At 40.0% G+C, this 18,957-nt stretch overlaps 1 protein-coding gene across 1 annotated transcript in view; it reads right to left on the bottom strand.

Annotated features, from left to right (window-relative positions):
* MUC2 (mucin 2, oligomeric mucus/gel-forming) overlaps positions 1–16,182 on the bottom strand; it is a 72,926-nt gene extending 56,744 nt beyond the window's left edge. Inside the window, exons 1-2 of the mRNA XM_041129341.1 lie at positions 16,167–16,182; positions 14,346–14,411 (exon numbers count right to left, since the gene is read on the bottom strand). Of these exons, the coding sequence (XP_040985275.1) occupies positions 14,346–14,411; positions 16,167–16,182 (82 nt within the window). The remainder of the gene's footprint in view (positions 1–14,345; positions 14,412–16,166) is intronic.
* Positions 16,183–18,957: the final 2,775 nt, after the last annotated feature.

Here is an 18,957-nt window from a genome sequence, read left to right as displayed (position 1 = left end):
GCTTTCCTCCCATTGTTGAATTCAAGATGCAGCAGACCAAGACCAATACCCCAAACCTGATCACTGCACGAAATTCATCACCTATTCCTTAAAAAATAGTTTTCAGTATGAGATCTCCATTTCAACACTTCAAACAAAATTGATAACAAATAGAGTAAATTAGAGCTTTTACAGAAGGATTATTAAAGTCCTGAATAACAAAATGAGCTTTGTCCAATGTTACTACATTCACTTTTGAAGAAAGTATTTATCTCATTCCAAAGTAACAGAAGGCACAATCATCCACTTTCTTCATTGCTGTAACAACGAACCTCCCAAACTCCTGTAGTTGCTTTCTGCCAAGTAGTTGCCATACCTAGGAAAGTCTCAACATATGGGAAGAAAAGTAACACTGAAAACATTTTCCAAGCACTAGAGATTAATGCAGTAGATAGAGGTACTAATCTCTCCAAAGAGAGCAATATCAACCTATGTTGGCTGAGCTATGTAGCGTCAGTATTTGAAAGTTTAAGAAATTTAAGGCACCTTAAAACACCAGTGCGTTATTTAAATGCACTGCCTCTTTCTGCATCTACAGTGGTATTTTAATTCTCTCCCTCTTTTCCAGGAGGCAATCTGCTATCATTTCATTTCTAGAGCTTACCTTTTCTTATTTCATTTGCATAGGAAAGAGCCAGCCAGAGCATAAAAAGGCTGGCAACTTTTAGCCCCATGGTGGCTAAGGTGGGTGAACTGGAAACTCCACTGAAAACTTCACTTTATATAATATCCACTGATGCAATGGATTCTATCGCAGGGGAGGACATACAAAGGGAGGAGGAAAAAGGAGGGGTAAAAAAATAGGCGTGATATTTGCAGAAGATAAGAAGTAAACAGGCAGGTATTTTTCACCATAAATGAAGGAATTCAGTATACAGGAAATGGTATAATATTGATTCAGTAATCATGCAAATTTTTTATTGCTCTATTTCATCTACAGGATGCTATGCTTTTAAATCCTTCAAATGCTCATGCCAGGTTTAACCTTCAGTAACTCCTATAACAAATAGTGAATTTTGGAGTGGCTGAACGAAGAAATGTCTTGAAGGAAGTTTAGGATGAGATACCCTCAAACAATGGCTTCAAAGCCAAAGAATTTTTCATTTTTCACCATCACATAGAATGATTTCTGTAAAAATTAAATGATGCTTGTGAAGCTCCTTGTAGACAGCAGTAACCCTTACAAATAAAAATGATACACCATGCATTATAAAATTATTTTGCAGGCAATTGTTGGATTCCTTTCATTTGTAAAGCTCTGGGGAGCATCTAAAACAAGGTATAGCCCATACTGCATATTGTGCCCAAAACATAATTGAGATGGGGTGACAAGGTAAGTTCAAGGAATTCACAGCAAGAGAGATGCTCTATCGAACATTGTCATGGTGCAACAGAAAGTCCATCAAAAAGGTTGTAGAGACTCTCACAACATATTAAGCTTTAGGGGGAAAAAAAGGAAGAAGGGGAAAACATTACTGTCCAGACTGAATAACAATTGTTTTCAGGCAAAATCCCCCTAAACAGCTCGTTCTTGCTTACCTTCTACATGAATGATAAATTTACAGTCTACTGTCCCATGTCAGACCCTACAAAAGCTCTAGGGTCAGCTTTGCTTTATGCAGAGAAAGATGAAGAAGGTCCCTGGGAGAAGAAAGCAGAAAACAGAACCAGGAACCAGTTCAGAATGCTGCTTCAGAAATACAAGATTTCCACATGCAATGTATTTTACTCTGAAAAATTCCTTTGAGAGGTGTTTCTGCAATTCTCTTCAGAAGACAAAACACAGGCTCCTTGAGGTAAAACACACTTTTTCAACAGATCTTTTAACATGGCTGCTTCATAGCACTAATAGGGTTTACTTCTTAAAGCTCCCAGGCCGGGCTCTATATTTTTTCATCAAAAGTTTCTCAGTGCAGTGTCTAGAAATCTCTAATCCTCTTAATTGTTCAGAGTGTACTTTCATTGCTGAAATTACAAGTAGAACTTTTGTATTTTGTAAAACACCAAGGAAACTATTCACTTAGCCATTTTGGCTGCTCTAGTCAACCAGAAACACCTTTTTGTCAAAAAGGCATGGTCTTTAGCTGTTGTTTTCTTTTATTTGATAGTTTTATCTCAAGTACAGCCTAGCCTCAACCAGAACATCTTCCTGTTTTCCCTCAGTACATCTCAAAAGGTTTTAGACTTTCTGCTTTTCTGATTTGAGGATACAGATTTGCACTTCTCTCACCTTTACGTAGGGTATCATTCACCCAACATTCATGACTGAAATTAAATAGTCACCCTTTTCTCCTTTGGGAGTCTATCACTAGAAGAACATAGAAGTGATTTCCCTTCTTGGAAAATAAAAATAAAAACAGTAATAATCCATTAGAACAAACCATTTAGAGAAAAATGAAGAAACACTGTCCACAGACACCTTTCCCTGGTGGTTACCTTAGCAGGTCTAATTTCTTATGACATCTCAGAGACATCTCCCATCTTTGAATTTTCTGTCTTTTATGCCACCAAAAGTATTAGTTCAGAAATGTTTTCTAAAAATACTTAGGAGATTCCTAAAGGACTTTATTCTGAGTTTTTCTTTTCCTCCCTGTGTTTTTCCAGACAGTCTCCTGTCTGGAACTACTATTGCCCCAGGAAAAAGAGTCTTCATAACTTAATTCATATACAGTCTTTGCAATCTGTAACAGCAACTCCATGTACACAGCAGACCTGACCCCTTTTTAGATTAAACTGGATGTGTATGGTCACAGGTGTAAGTTGGAAACTTGTGTATTTTGCATTCAGGTTTCTTTGCCATGAAAATTCTAGATTTGGAACCAGACTCATCCATTTGTTGGAACTGTGAAAGGTAATCATCCTTCACCTAAGGATGCACCACTTCTCAGTTCAATATGCTGGTATTTTTCCTCTTACGCAGGTGAGAGATGCATTTTTCCTTGGGTGATATGGAGTGGTCTAACCCCTTGAAGACCTACTCTTAGCCAAGCACCACTAAATTTTCTTAACTGATTTTCTCAGCTCTAGCTCTGGCCTACCTGTACAGGGAGCATGATTCCTTCTTGGTCTATAAAGTTAAAACAGGACTATTTTCCTTCTCTGGTCTTTTCTTCTCAGAGTCACCAACAACTTCTCATTGTCCCTTCTTCTGACATATAGGAAGCTATGGCTTGCTGTGACATCTCAAACTGGAGAATAAGAGAAAGCAACATGCCTTTGAGCACTGAGACCACTCTTAGAGTATTTGCACTCAAGCTTACCTGGCTGTGCTGATCGGACTAGAAGTGAGTACAGATCCTTATCTTCACAATTCATAAGTATTTGCACTTTTACTAGCATTAGAAAGTGTCCTAAACTATACCATCTCTGTTTCCTTATTGCCAGAAGGGTAATGATCCTGTCTACCAGCTGCTTTATATGCCTCACAGAAATAATCAGTCTTTGAGGCAGACATCATAGCCTGTTTTACTTCATGCTCAGCTACCTTAAAGCTTATTGGATTATGCATTTTAATCCAGAAGAATCTTACTGTTAATGCACAAATAACTCTGCATCCATATGTATGCATTAATTTATTTACTATAAATTGTTTTACAACCTGAAGTAATCGATCTATTTTGGAACAAAGATAATTCTGCTTTAGCATTAGCGTCTTTGCTTTAAGCTTACATCAATTCTCTACATCTGAGTTGACCTGTCTGTGGAACTTCATGCCATTCGTTGCTTCTGGGCATCTTAACCAGAAGTCATCTTTCTCTTTCCAATACCAGGTGTTCATTTACCTTTAATACCAGTGATACTTCTTGTAATTCTACGTGCACTTCAATCCTCTCCCAGTAGGGACACTGCAACTGAAAGCATATGGAATCCGAACTGGGTAAAAGCTATCACTGTGCAAGTGGCATCACCAGAACAAGCAATGAGGAGTGTTTTCATATTTAGGTCCCACTGCTGAGTCTAAACATAGTTTTTTAAAAGTTCCTGAAGTCCATGAGTAGAAATAAAAGTTCCCATAATCTTTCACTATATGCCTGACCTAGGAGCCGCAAGACCAGTGCTACAACAGTTAATGCTAAAATTCAAAGTTTTAAAAAAAAGAAGTTTATTGCATGGCAAGTGTGTTTGTTATAGCAGCAGATGCAGTAGGCGAGATAAAAAATGTGTTTTGAGTCATAGCTGTGTCAATGCATTGAGTGTTTCCCTACCCTTAAACTTTTATGAGACTATTTCTAATCATTCCATCAGCATAGCTAACTTTTAATGTTCATATTAATTACAGTGTAAATTTATTTTGCAGTTTACTTTCTGTTAAAAAGAGAATCTACACAGAAGATTATCTTCATTCTGACTCACACTGCAGAAGAAAATGGCCTATATGGAGAATTTATATTACTTTAAGATAAAATTAAGCAGAGACCTGGCTAGGCTTATTGTTTTAGGAAGAATAAATAATTTTTCAAGAATTTGGGGTCTGTTTCCATCTGTTAGAATACCAAGATAAAATCTCATTGCAGTCTTGTCGCAACAATCCCAGGATGGCCACTGTACAAATACCTCATAAAGTACAATTATACCTGGTGACTGAATTTTTTTCCATATCTGCTATTGTATTCCTGTCTTGCTGCTGATCACAGACCGTCAAACCAAGAAGCAATGTTCTATCAGTGACGTTGCTCTTCAGAAGTAGCCATGGGATTTTGTTCTGCTACTCTTCCACCTGTCAGCATTTCACCAGAGCACACAAAGCCTTCCACACGACCATCCAGCTGCACAATATACACATGACTCCCTTTATCTCAAGCACAGTGATGGGTTTTCTGAATTCCCTGGCAGCCATTCTAAAATAGCTCTGGCAAAATATAGGCAGATTATGAATTAAGAGATGTCTGACATGCAATCATGGTACTTCCTTGACTGAGACACCAGTAAGCACTCTATAGCACACCTTGACAAAAACTTAAGAAAGCACAGAGGCAAGCAGCAGAAGGCTGAACAGCTCATGAAAGGGAGTGTTAAAGTAATGACGTAGAAGTAATGGGGATGCATTTCCTTTTTATAGTGTGCTGTCAACTGATTAACCTAAAATAATCAATGTGAATGGAGCCAGTATTTATATGGATGTACAACTGGTATAAAATTACTGCAATTATTAATTTATGGTTTTTATGTTATTAAAGAATTAGAAACAAGTGGCAAAACCCATGGCTATAACCAATTTATTGCGCTCTCAGACTTTTTAATGGGGAGTTACTAGTTACTCTTTTTATAAAAAGAACTTCAGTATTGTGGTGGGTTGACCCTGGCTGGATGCCAGGTGCCCACCAAAGCCGTTCTATCACTCCCCCTCCTCAGCTGCACAGGGGAGAGAAAATATAACAAAGAGCTTGTGGGTCGAGATAAGGACAGGAGAGATCATTCACCAATTACCATCTCGGGCAAAACAGACTCAACTTGGGGAAAATTAACTCAATTTATTACAAATCAACCAGAGTAGGGTAATGAGAAATAAAACCAAATCTCAGAACACCTTCCCTCCACCCCTCCCTTCTTCCCGGGCACAACTTCACTCCCGGATTCTCTACCAACACCCCCAGCGGCACAGGGGGATGGGGAATGGGGTTTATGGTCAGTTCATCACACGTCATTTACTGCCGCTTCATCCTCCTCAGGGGGGAGGATTCATCACACTCTTCCCTGCTCCAGCGTGGGGTCCCTCTGTGATGGGTTGACCCTGGCTGGTTGCCAGGTGCCCACCAAAGCCGTTCTATCACTCCCCCTCCTCAACTGGACAGGGGAGAGAAAATATAACAAAGAGCTTGTGGGTCAAGATAAGGACAGGAGAGAGATCACTCACCACTTATCGTCACGGGCAAAACAGACTCAACTTGGGGAAAATTAACTCACTTTATTACAAATCAACCAGAGCAGGGTAATGAGAAATAAAACCAAATCTCAGAACACCTTCCCTCCACCCCTCCCTTCTTCCCGGGCACGACTTCACTCCCGGCTTCTCTACCAACCCCCCCAGGGGCACAGGGGGATGGGGAATGGGGTTTACCGTCAGTTCATCACACGTTGTTTTCTGCTGCTTCATCTTCCTCAGGGGGAGGACTCATCACACTCTTCCCTGCTCCAGAATGGGGTCCCTCCCACAGGAGACAGTCCTCCACGAACTTCTCCAACGTGGGCCCTTCCCACAGGCTGCAGTTCTTCACGAACTGCTCCAGCATGGGTCCTTTCCACGGTGTGCAGTCCTTCAGGACCACACTGCTCCAGCGTGGGTCCCCCACGGGGTCACAAGTCCTGCCAGAAAACCTGCTCCGTGGGCTCCTCTATCCGCAGATCCGCAGGTCCTGCCAGGAGCCTGCTCCAGCGCGGGCTTCCCACGGGGTCACAGCCTCCTTTGGGCACCCACCTGCCCCAGCGTGGGGTCCTCCCCGGGCTCCAGATCAATATCTGCTCCACCATGGACCTCCCTGGGCTGCAGGGGGACAGCCTGCCTCACCATGGTCTTCCCCACCATGGGCTGCAGGCGAATCTCTGCTCCGGCGCCTGGAGCATCTCCTCCCCCTCCTTCACTGACCTTGGTGTCCGCAGGGTTGTTTCTCTTACATGTTCTCACTCCTCTCTCCGGCTGCCGTTTCTGTCTGTCCCAACTTTTTTTCCTTCTTAAAAATGTTATCACAGAGGCATTACCACTATTGCTGATGGGCTCAGTCTTGGCTGGTGGCGGGTCCGTCTTAGACCCGGCTGGTATTGGCTCTGTCAGACACAGGGGAAGCTTCCAGCAGCTTCTTACAGAAGCCACCCCTGTAACCCCCCGCCGCTACCAAAACCTTGCCACACAAAGCCAATACAAGTATGCAGAATGTCCGCTTAAATGTATTCCACAGTCAAGGTTTTATTTAAGGAAATGTTCCAAAAACCTGCATACTTTTGATTGATCCTAGGCCTCTTCTGGAAACAGGCTAATATTATGTAATTAATTATCCTACCATTTTACCCTAAGGTATTCGATTTCTGATTGGACTAATCTTAGTCCTACCACTAATTTCATCACTGTGACTTTGAGCAAGTCTTTGGGTTATTGGCATTCTTTTTTATTCAAACAAATACAATAGTGTAAGGTATCTGCTGATGCTAGCTGGAGTACAACATTCTCACATGCCCTTCCTTACATGGTTTGGCATAGAAATTTTAAGATTAGCATCCATTTTCCACTCATAGTACTTCCTTCTTTTTGTCAGTAGCTCATACTCTGAGACTACGGTTGCAAAACATTTCTTTCCCTTCCAGTTAAGTACAAATGGGAATAATCATATGACACACAACTACTGGAGATTAGGAATGGATGTAGTAAGTAATAACTTCACCTAGCAAACTTTCCTACTAAAACTTACCTTCTAGAAAAGGTATGTCTGAAAAAAACCTCACATGAGATCTTCTATATCAATACCCATGGAAAACTATTTGACTATTTAAAAAAAGATGAGAAGAGTTCTCCTTTGCTCAAGCATCTATGGGATTTACTGCAGGGAAATGGACAGAGCCAAGAAGAGATGACATAGAAAAGGCATCGAGGGAATTACACTCCACATTCCATTCTCTCTGGCAATTTTACCCCAGTGGAGTGGGGTTTTCCAAATCTTTTATTTTCTCACTAGGAAACACTGGGAAGAAAAATACTGGCAAAATGTGAATTTTTTTCCTCTGTCCTCTGAAGAGGGTTTTTTTTCTGAAAACAGAGCTCACTAAGAAACTGGGAAACATTCTAGGCAAAGCTTGTGCACCTTAACCTGTGTTCTCTCAATGGAGTTCACGTATCAAGGAGATGTTAGTGTTTCAACAAGAAACAAAGTAAGCGTACTTGCTTTAATTGCAATTTTTGTTTACTAATATTCTCTACCATCTCCTTGTCTCAAAATTCCTATTGACACTGATGGTGGAACTGAAGTAAATTTGCATTTACTTAATATTTTCAGGTGCCATATGGGAAATCAGACTGACCTTACAAACAAAACTAGAGAGCAAACCCTTCGCTCTTTCCTTCCTTCCTGCAGTAGTATGTGGATATGGCCTCCAAGTCAACATTTGCTATGAGTTATTTTTTAGCTTTCAAAATCAGAATTCTTGAATGACCCTGCAAATATTACACTGAATGCTTGCTTCACAATACAGTATATTCTTGTATTTTACAAAACATCCAGTCTAGTCGCTTGGCTGATAGATTAAACTTTCCCCATTTTACTCAACTCTTGATAGAATGGGTCACTTAATGGCATGCAGTCAACACTTCTGCTGATCTGAAAAAATTTCATAAATAGTTGAGCTAAACAATATTCTGAGCCATGGTATAACTATGGTGATGGTTCCACAGGATGCTATGGAAACTTGCGGTCACTTACATGAACATTTAGCTAAGAGTCTTTAGTCCTTCTCTTCCTACCACCAAATAGTATCATCCTGCTGGTACAATTTACTACACTTGCCATAGTTATGGTAAACTTTAACTTTTTTCTGTTATGTAAATAAGTAGTTACATAATTAATAGTGCCTTCTGTTGCGTGTGAGAGAGAAAAACTACGTCAAATGCAAGAATACATCTGACTCATACCCAGGTCTTCCAGCTGCCATGCACATTTTCTAACAACGCTACTTTATAATTAACTTTTGAATCATCAAAAAGACAACATTCTCAATACAGAGCACTGTATCACAGCAACATTGTGAACATAACAGTGTATATTGAAGAATACTCTGAGACCTGCTACCTCCCACACAGCAAAGGAGAGGGAAGGATAAATTAGACAGCCTGAGAAATATTTTCCTTCACACACTTCCATGGTATTTTGCACTGTTTGTGTTTATTTTCCACACATCTTCAAAATTTGAATCTGATCACTCATTAAGGTGCCTTTTGAAAGGTAAAAAAATAGAGAACAAAACCAGGAGTAAATACTTTTGAGCATTCCTTAATGTTTCTCCTTTTCAGTTACTGCTTTTTAAAATGTTAATTCTCAGAAGCAGATCATCTGCACTATAAAATGCCAACAGTAAGACTGACAGTCCATGCCATCCAGTGATGTATTGCATCTACTAGGACTACCTACGTTCAAAGTTTGGATGGGCTGGATAAAAACAATTTGGAAAAAAAAATTCTGATTATAACTTCAAATTGAAGGTAATTGATGTCCAGAAGAACTGTTTCACAGAGTACCAGGATACCTCACAGTTTTGATATATGTGTCTCCACAAAACTCCTCTTCCAATATTTACAACTGCACAATTAAACACCCAGCAAGAGATAAAGAACCACAAAAGTACTTAAGCAATATACAGCAAGGGCTCAAGATGAGATGTACACATCCAGCATTCTGAACAAGGAGCTGCCTGGACCAGGCAAGAGGAAAATCTCAAAAAAAGGAGTATGTGTACATTTTAACTCTTTTCTGTGGATCATGACTAATACCTTCATAGACATGACTCTCTTCCTGAACACAGGTGCTTCATGCCTTTCAAATAACAGAGCCTTTTCTCAAAACGATGGCAGTGGAGGACTCTTCATTCCATAGAGCACTGAGTACTCATTCAGTGAGGGCTGACATACCTAAATCTGCCTTGGGGAGTCACATTCACATCTCCCATATGAATATAGTTGGACTAGGTGATTCCTGTAGATCCCTTCCAACTGAAAAATTCTGTTCTAATACCTGAATCCCTGGGCTCTAAGGCTCCCTCCTCCTTTTCAAAGTCTTCAACTCTGCACAGAATACTTAAGAGTTTTGTTGTTCCAAAGACAAGGAAAGCAGGAGTGAGCATGACTCTACAACACAGAGATTAGAGGGACATACTAATGAGAAGAGGGAGGAGGGGTGTGGTCTCAGTTAGTCCAAACATTTGATATAAAATACAGCTCACATCCTGGGAATAGAAACTTTGGTATGGATATAAGCCCAAATTGTTTAAGGTCATTTATAAAGATGTTTCTCAATTTATGCAAAGAGAAAGATTTTTTAAAAAAAGTTAAATTCTTATCTTGACCTGGACAGTAAGACTTAGTTGAACATACCACAGCAGAATGTTGCTGATGTGTAAGAGCATGCAGAACGTGGATAACAGAGTAAAATCATCTTTCTCTGCCCAGTCTGAAAAACAGTTATTTTTCCAGCAGTGCTTCCGTGTGTTAGAAACATTACAGAGAAAAAGTATTTCATAACAACTCTGTAAGAGATGTTTGCTGTAAGCAAATAGCTAAATAAAAAGGCTAAAGCGAAAGCAGGGCCAGGAGATAAGTGATAATATCTTCTCTGTACTTTCCCAAGACAGAGACCAGAGTAAAGTTTCCAGTTCAGAACAGTACTTCATCAATACTGTGTTAAGTGTTGCTCTAGTCAGGCAAACCTGCAATTAGGTAAAAAGATCCCTTATTTTTCCTGCTGTGGTGGGTTAACCTTGGCTGGCTGCGAACCCGCACCCAGCAGTGCTCTTACTCCCCTTCATCAGTAGGACGTTTCTTCCTCCCTCCTCTCTCTCGCTGCTACACAGCATTTTGCCCTTTCTTAAATATATTCCCACAGAGGTGCCACCAGCCTGGCTGATGGGCTCAGCCGTGCACTGTAGTGGGTCTGCTGGAGCCAGCTGGCAGCATCTGTGTCTGGCACAGGGCAGTCCCAGTCTCCTCCTACAGAGCTGCCCCCCTGCAGCTCCCCTGCTACCAAAATCTTGCCACGTAAACCCAATACACCTGTACATAAATTATTACAGAAACATCTCTTTACCATCACAGAGCACCACACGTTTCAAAAAGGATCTTTTTCTAGTATTTTAGACCAGACTGAACATGTTAGTCTATAAACTAGCAATGCAATTAGACCTTTACTCTACAGGTATTGAATCCAAGTGCTAGCACTGTCTAACAACAGGGGAGCGCTCTTCTGTAAAGCATCCATCATTCAAAAAAGGTGTTTAAAACAACAAAAATTTAAAAAATGGTCAGACTTTAATGCAGATTTATTACAAAGTGCGAAAGGTAACATAGAATATTACAGAAATGGAAAGACTGAGACAGGCACATGAGCTCTTAAAGACTATTATAATAAAACAAAATGTAAATCATACTTCTAGCCATCACCTGAAAAATCATTGTTTTCTGTTAATGTTAAATGCATTTGGGGGTAAACTTCTTCCTTTCATTGCAAGAAATTTATGGGAATACAGATATGTCAGAGAAAAAAACATTTTTCAACTCCTTCATCTCTTGTCCTAAGCTCTTTGTTTTCATTTTGTCATCACAGGAATCTTTTCAGATTTGGTCATTCAAACCAAAGCAAAAAAATCCCCCTGAATTGACTGAGAATGTATCTGAATTTGCTACTAATTATAGAAGGGATGGTATTGATTATGTACAAAACTGTATCACACACATGGAATATGAACTGATTAAACATACGGATTACAAAACATGGATTATCTGAGTTTTAGTAGGAGCTACTTTGTAGCTGTTGTAGGAAAAACTTCCTCTTTTAATGAAACAGCCATTTTTATGTTATCACCCTGAACTTGCCAGATTTCTTGCATGCAAGTTAGTATGTGGAACATAGCCAAAATAAACTGTGAACAGAAAAAAAAACATTTTTAACTGAAGGGAATTCAGTGAACTTGGGAAGAGCAATTCACCTCATCCTTAAATGCGATGCACAGATGAGATTTGCATGAAGGTTGCAGTCCATAATTTTGAGCTAACAGATTTTGGTTTTACTAAGCTAAACAGTATTTGTATAATCCTATATGTTATCTTGACTCCTGTTATATAAATAATGTTAAAATAAGCCAGTAAACAAAGCACACCTGAATGAACTTGGAAGTGATTGATGCTTAACTTATGTTCTTTACCTTCATAATAAGCTCCCTAATTAAGAAGGGGTATCCTCTTTGTGTGATTCCTGAGAAACTGCCATACAATCTGGTAACCCCCATTTCACAGAGTAAATTTAAAAAATATAAAAGGAGTCTGATGTGAACAGAAGATTAGTGTGTACTGCTGAGTCACTGAGCGTAAGTTAGTTAAGAGTATATGCACAGTCTACCTGAGTCTTAGGAAAAAGCTTTCTTGTTTGATTAGTTGAAAGAGAAGAGAACAAAACAGAGACAAGGATACAAGGTGAAAATGAATATAATAGAAGATTTCAGGTTCTAACTTTCTACACAATCCATAAACAGATATTTGTGTTCAATCCAAGACAGGTACGTCAGAATAATGATTGCCTAAATATTGCCATTTGGATAGAAAAGTGCACTGGATTTTAGTTCCTTCATATCTTTCATTGCCACCATTCATCTTTTCATTGCCTGTTACCCCATGTAGTAATCAAATGCGTCTCACAAAACTAATTCACTTCTGGAACTGCTTCAGTACAAAAATCACTCAGCAAATAGGAGTCCAAAGTTGCAAAAGAACAGTAAAAAAACAAGGGCTATTTAAAAAAAAAAAAAAAAAAAAGTCTGGTCAGTACTGTAAAATACCATGAACCACACAGCACTCAAGTTGCATTTCTATTGTGGTTTAACCTGAACCAGCTAATGAGCACTGCACAGCTGCTTGCTCAAGACAAGGAAAGCAAGAGTGAGCATGACTCTACAACACAGAGATTAGAGGGACATACTAATGAGAAGAGGGAGGAGGGGTGTGGTCTCAGTTAGTCCAAACATTTGATATAAAATACAGCTCACATCCTGGGAATAGAAACTTTGGTATGGATATAAGCCCAAATTGTTTAAGGTCATTTATAAAGATGTTTCTCAATTTATGCAAAGAGAAAGATTTTTTAAAAAAAGTTAAATTCTTATCTTGACCTGGACAGTAAGACTTAGTTGAACATACCACAGCAGAATGTTGCTGATGTGTAAGAGCATGCAGAACGTGGATAACAGAGTAAAATCATCTTTCTCTGCCCAGTCTGAAAAACAGTTATTTTTCCAGCAGTGCTTCCGTGTGTTAGAAACATTACAGAGAAAAAGTATTTCATAACAACTCTGTAAGAGATGTTTGCTGTAAGCAAATAGCTAAATAAAAAGGCTAAAGCGAAAGCAGGGCCAGGAGATAAGTGATAATATCTTCTCTGTACTTTCCCAAGACAGAGACCAGAGTAAAGTTTCCAGTTCAGAACAGTACTTCATCAATACTGTGTTAAGTGTTGCTCTAGTCAGGCAAACCTGCAATTAGGTAAAAAGATCCCTTATTTTTCCTGCTGTGGTGGGTTAACCTTGGCTGGCTGCGAACCCGCACCCAGCAGTGCTCTTACTCCCCTTCATCAGTAGGACGTTTCTTCCTCCCTCCTCTCTCTCGCTGCTACACAGCATTTTGCCCTTTCTTAAATATATTCCCACAGAGGTGCCACCAGCCTGGCTGATGGGCTCAGCCGTGCACTGTAGTGGGTCTGCTGGAGCCAGCTGGCAGCATCTGTGTCTGGCACAGGGCAGTCCCAGTCTCCTCCTACAGAGCTGCCCCCCTGCAGCTCCCCTGCTACCAAAATCTTGCCACGTAAACCCAATACACCTGTACATAAATTATTACAGAAACATCTCTTTACCATCACAGAGCACCACACGTTTCAAAAAGGATCTTTTTCTAGTATTTTAGACCAGACTGAACATGTTAGTCTATAAACTAGCAATGCAATTAGACCTTTACTCTACAGGTATTGAATCCAAGTGCTAGCTACTATGAAGAAAATTAACTCTACCCCAGCCAAAACCAGCACATTCTCCACCCCTTATTCCATACCATTTATGTCATGGTCAGGTCCCACACTATCCAGCACATCCTCACTAACCACCACCCCCCTTCACATCCTCTGATACAATACACAGATATCATTCCCTTAGTCTACGGACTATTCCTGTGAAATGTCTGTAAAATATCCATAAATGTCCAGAAAATGTCCATTGATTTCATTTAGTCCATGACTTTGGGCTCCATCTGTTACAGTGGTTACTCAGGACAGGAGAGGTGGTGTGTTGTGCGGAGTTACTGGGCACCAAAACCAGCTCAGCCTGGGTCACTGCTGCACTTGCACTGCTTCTTGTAAGGCTTGTTCTCCATTGGTTCAGGTGGTTCCTGCTATAGTAATTCCCATAACATGCAACTCAAATCCCAGGTTACAACAATTTAAAGGTATTTCCATTTACATTCTCCACCCCTGGTCCCTTTGGACCAGACCATTGGTTTTAACATCACAATGAACTCCTCCCCTTGGCTCTGCTCTGGCTTGGATTTATCTATAGACTGCAGTCCTTTACAGATGTACCTGCTCCAAGTGGAGCCTTATCTATGAGCCACAGTCTCTCCAGGGGTGTACCTGTTGTAGCGTAGACTTATCCACAGCCACAGTTGCTTTGAGGTGGACCTGTTCCAACATGGTCTTCTCCATAGGCCACAATGCCTTCAGAGATATACCTGCTCCAGCGTGGCCTTACCCACACCAGAGTCCTTTCAGAAGTAAACGTGCTCCAACATGGCCTTACCCACAGCTGCACTCCCTCCAGGGCTGTACCTGCTCTGTCATGGGCTTATCCATGGCCACACACTTTGAGGTGCTCCAGCATGACCTCATGCACAGCCACTGATGCTTCAAGGTGTACCTGCTGCAGCATGGACTTATCCACAGCCACAGATGCTTTGAGATGTACCTTCTCCAGCATGGACTTATCCTTGGGCCACAATCCCTTCAGAGTTATACCTGTTGCGGCACAGACATAACTACGGCCACAGACGCTTTGAGATGTACCTGCTCTGGCATCGGCTTATCCATGGCCACAGATGCTTTGGGGTGTCCTGCTCCTGTGTGAACTCCTCCACAGGTCACAGTCCCTTCGACTCGAGTTCACACTGGAGTTCCAGCCTGTCCAGTACAGCAGCACAGAAACAGCAGTGATGCCCTGGCTATCTGCCAGCCCAGGCACATCGCCAGTGCTGTTATCAAGATGTTCCCAGGCACAGCAGAGTAAGATGATAAGCAGTTTGTGCCCCACGTTGGGTGCCGAAAAGAAGCAGATAGCAAGCAGTGAAAGCAAAAAGCAGCCACTAATGAGCACTAGACTCTAATATACAGTAAGGCAAGCAAGCCCCATGGCAAGCATAAGAGCCTACCAATTAATAGCTAAGCAGCAGTTACAGCTATAAATTCAATTTAGCACATTCCATTCTAACTTGTCATTATCTCGAACACTTTGTGCCCCATGTTAAGCGCCAAAAAGGACTGTCATAGTTTAACTCCAGCTGACAACTAAGCCCCACACAGCCACTTGCTCACTCCCCCCGCTGGTGGGACGGGGGAGAGAACCAGAAGAGTAAAAGTGAGAAAACTCATGGGTTGAGATAAAGACAGTTTAATAAGTAAAGCAAAAGCTGTGCATGCAAGCAAGGCAAAACAAGGAATTCACTTGCTACTTCCCATCAGCAGGCAGGTGTTCAGCCATCTCCAGGAAAGCAGGGCTCCATCACGCATAATGCTTACTTGGGAAGACAAACACCATAACTCTAAATGTCGTCCCCATTCCTTCTTCTTCCCCCAGCTTTATATGCTGAGCATGATGTCATATGGTATGGGATATTCCTTTGGTCAGTTGGGGTCAGCTGTCTCAACTGTGTCCCTTCCCAAATTCTTGTGCACCCCTAGTCTACTCGCTGGCAGGGAAGTATAAAAAGCAGAAAAGGCCTTGACTCTGTGTAAGCTCTGCTCAGCAATAACAAAACTCCTGACTTGTGGTGCTAAGGAAGAAACCAAATAAGACACCACTGAAGAGGACATGAGTCTAGTTCCCTTTGTGCCTGATTTAAAATCTGGAAAAATCAATAATGTCTTTCACTTCTGATTAAGAGATTATAAATAATGCTGCAATTTACCTTACTTGCTGGCGGCTCTGACTTACAGGAGAAACAAACATACTATCAATGGTTGACTATTAGAAGGAGGAGGAAATCAAGCAGTTTTTTGCCTGGAAAATTTAGCTGACCATATGCTACTGATCATCCACTGAAAGTACAGCCAGCAACACATCAATGGTAAAATTATTTTTTATTACAAACAATTTATACATTCTTCTTGTCTCCGTTACGTATTCCCTACCTTGTGCCCTGGCCATGGTGCTGAAAACAAAACCTAGCTCAGGCAAATGTTTTTATTAGTTTCTTTGCTGCAAGGTTGGACTATAACTTCCTCACCTGTGGAGGTGTGGGCCCAAAATCTCAACTGAAGTAAAACGGTAAAGTTCATTGGACCTAAACCATTCCACAACATGCTGCATTCAAAGGCCTTAAGAACATATAGTAGGCACATGCTACTAGACTCTAGTCAGTATTCTTCTGAAGGAAGAACTTCAGAATGATGTACAGTCACTGTATAAAGAATAATACATTGCAAGAATAGAAGTAATTCAACACACTTTAAGTACCCTATCTTGGACATTTCTACTTATGCAACCCCCACAGCCCCTCAATAAAGGTGGTGATGAATACAGACACCCTAGCAGGGTAACATAATATTTGGGACAGTCCTATCTCATATAACATGGAATTTTTGTTTGGTATTCCTTTCATCAAACCTTTTCTTCAGCAAGCCAGAATACAGCATTGTTGTGTTTGGAGAACAGTCCCATAGTTAGTTTGCATGGCTTAAGAACTCACAGAGTAGATGAACACACTCCAGAAAGCACGTTTAGTCAGTAATTCATTTTTTCAAACTAATTTAAAAGGGGTTTGGTTTTGGGTTTGGTTTTTTTTGTTGTTGTTGTTGGGGGTTTTTTTGGGGGGGGGTCTTCCAGGTTTATGTTTTCAAGAGTCCATTTCACCATCTTTGAGAAAAAAGCATGAGAAAAAAGTGTCAGTTCTTTTGAACATAACTGCTGTGTGTGTATACTACTAAGCAGACACATAGTCTGTTCTCTCAGTCCTACCTGCTTTGTCTCCTTCTTCTGACTCCTTCCTCCACTTCTGCCTCTTCCTATGTTGCACATGTAATCAAAAGTGCATTAACATAGTCCTAACATGTAACCAGCATCTTCCCTACAGCAGGGTAGGATTCTGTGTCTTCAGCTAGTACTGTGATTTCTGCTAGTACAGTGTTTTCTGCTCAGTTTTAGACACCGTTCAGTGCAGAAAAAGTTCTGAATTTCTCTTTGGGATTATCAGAAAAATGTATTATGTGGGAAAGGAAAAAGACCCCAATATCCAGCACTTTCTGCCAAGATTGGGCTTGTGAAATAAAAGCCCCAATTTGACCCACAGTTAGAATCAGTAACTAATCCTCTCACTCTGAGGGCTTAACTGCTTATTACTGTCTCTTCCTATCAGTTTCACAGTAAGATGTTGTGTAATATGTGGGTACTTGGTAGACTTCTTTTACAGGGTTCATTTTTTAGACAAGACTTGCCTTTTCACCTCTATTTACCTACTTTATTTAAATATATCCTTTTTACAAACTAAACTGCTTATGTACATAATAGTTTTATAGACACTAGTGTTAGTTCCTTCTTACGTCACAGAAGTTATTTCAAGCTATTGAAAAAAAAAAAACCACAAATAAAAGCCACATTAATAAAGAGTTAATATAAAACTATATTTGATCAATCATGAACATATTGGTTTTTCCTGTCAAAGAATACAGACAAAGGTGATTGAAAGATATTGCCTAATTTATTTAAATGCAGACACACACTTCTTTTTATTGTCTCTGCTCTTTGCAGACATGCTTGCTTTCTGGAGTATACTTTTTATTTTCTTAAATCTAGCTGTAAATTACTCAAATGATGGCACTTCCAGGAACTTCCACTGTATACTTTCCTCTCTTATTTTTGAATTCCAGAAATAAATTATAAAAAAATAAATTTCCCTTGATAGCTATCTACAGTTCTAATTTTTCCTTATTAATGAGTTAATCATGCTGGTACACTGAATAGTTATGCCCTTTTTAAATATATGGCCATCTTTAGTCTGTAATAAACATATACATTTTGACAGTAGCAAAACTAACATATATTATTAATACCTGCATTGCAACAGATTGTCAGGGGCAATCTAATATTCTTCATCAAAAAAGGAAGGAAATACCTTGATGACTGAACTACAACAAGATAGTCATTATTAGAAAAAAAAAGCCCTGCAATCATTATATATGCATTTATATGCATATATGATATATAGATTGACCAGTCCCTTCACACCTGGTACCGTTAGTACCACATGCCTTCTAGTGCATTGTACTGACCTCAGTTTTTTAAAGCAACAATTGAGTGGGAAGCAGAGTTTAAGGAGTAATAAGTAAGAGCATGTCATTACAGCTTAGCCTTTTCCTTTTATATGTCAACTCAAAGTCACAGTAAAGTCACTGCACACTCACTTTGAAAAGAAACTTTCACAAGTATGGCAACTTTTCTAGTGATCACAGATAAGAGTAAACATGATTGGAAAAAGGTTAAAAGATAAATACAGAGAAAGGTTGCACATAAGAAGCAAAAGCATGAACCCTGAAACAGATATCGTGGTTTGCATAGTCCTCTACACTGTAGACCATTAATCTTCTTAATAATTGTTAATGGGATTTAGACCCTTTTTATATCTTGGCCAGAAATTGAAAAACAACTTAGATAATGGTACTGAGGTTAAATCACTATACCTGTAGTAGTATGCATATAGATGTGCTCTTTTCTTTCCAGCTTCTATAGGCAGGCATTCATCTGACTCAAATCATAATCAAATGCAGCAATAATTCATATATTTTTCACTACTGCCAGTGGTCACTCTGCATCAGCAAAACTGTGATGAGACAGGGAGAAGAAGCACAAACTGGTACTGACTGTGTTATATCAACTCTGTGGTTATATTAAGTGCTTTATGCCCCCAGGTTTAGTAATTTATTCTAT

This window comes from Aquila chrysaetos, chromosome 16 (assembly GCF_900496995.4).
Source record: "Aquila chrysaetos chrysaetos chromosome 16, bAquChr1.4, whole genome shotgun sequence".
Lineage (NCBI taxonomy): Eukaryota > Metazoa > Chordata > Aves > Accipitriformes > Accipitridae > Aquila > Aquila chrysaetos.
The sequence above is the reverse complement of the archived record's forward strand: the minus strand, read 5'-3'. Positions and strand labels throughout refer to the sequence as shown.